This window comes from Perkinsus marinus, assembly GCF_000006405.1.
Source record: "Perkinsus marinus ATCC 50983 genomic scaffold scf_1104296973020, whole genome shotgun sequence".
NCBI classification, from domain to species: Eukaryota; Perkinsozoa; order Perkinsida; family Perkinsidae; genus Perkinsus; species Perkinsus marinus.
This window is the reverse complement of record NW_003201558.1, coordinates 1-938: the sequence shown is the minus strand read 5'-3', so window position 1 is coordinate 938 and position 938 is coordinate 1. Positions and strand designations below refer to the sequence as shown.

The window sequence follows — 938 nt, the reverse complement described above, 5'->3', positions numbered from 1 at the left end:
AGCATCCACAGGTCAAATACATGCAAAGGTCATCATGAATCATCCTTTGTTAGCTCTGGCGCCATTTCTCATGTGCTTCAAAGGTTACGAATCCGCAGATTTTGAAGTTGAACTCGTGGTAGCTGCTCACTCACCCTTTGCACTTCAGCCGTCCCCTTTTCTCTCAGACGCTACCTCTATGCCCAGTCAAGGGTACTGCTTCTGTTGAGTGTCTCGAGCAAGCACTGAAGAAGGTGGATTGTTGGCTGAAGTCGACCAAGATGGGACAACGGTCTTCTCAGGTCATGGATTACAATCGTCATCACCATAATTCCGCTATACCAGTGGTCGTCCTTTCTGCTTGTAGCAATATCTGTGGTGTGCGTCTCGATGTAAGGCGAGATACATTCTTCTGAGGTGATTTCTTAACAGATACCGACAGTATCAACTCTGATCCATGAATATAACGGTGTTGTCGCATGGGACTTGGCAGCCATTGCAGCTCATGACAAGGTCGGCCCTTATCTGTCGGACTCTGTCCCTAACGAGCTTCCATGATTATGCTGTTACAGGTCGATATGAACCCTTCTACGCACCCTAACGGTTATATCGATTTCGCATTCGTATCTCCTCATAAGCTGATCGGTGGTCCCGGTAGCAGCGGTCTCTTGTTGTGTAAGAAGAAACGACAGACTAACGCCGTGCCGGCTGTCTGCGGCGGAGGCGTCGTTCTATACGTGAGTCAGAGAGGTCATCGGTATCTTGATGACTTCGAAGAGCGCGAGGAAGCTGGTGAGCTATATTCTACCTAGCTCACTCTTCACTCGATATTTCTTGAGGTACCCCCGACATCCTCGGATGCATCAGAGCAGGTATCGTCTACCATCTTCATAGGACGATCGGTATCGAGAAGATTGCTGCTGCTGAGCATAAAATGGCCGATCATTTATATAAAAGGC

General features: G+C 48.4%; 1 protein-coding gene across 1 annotated transcript; it reads left to right on the top strand.

Annotated features, from left to right (window-relative positions):
• Positions 1-167: 167 nt before the first annotated feature.
• On the top strand, positions 168-771 carry Pmar_PMAR014207 (hypothetical protein; the record flags this gene model as incomplete). Its single annotated transcript, XM_002766369.1, has 3 exons — positions 168-371; positions 412-492; positions 552-771. Coding segments are annotated over 3 exons (505 nt in total), but the record flags the coding sequence as incomplete, so codon positions are not given.
• Between the last annotated feature and the right edge of the window lie 167 nt (positions 772-938).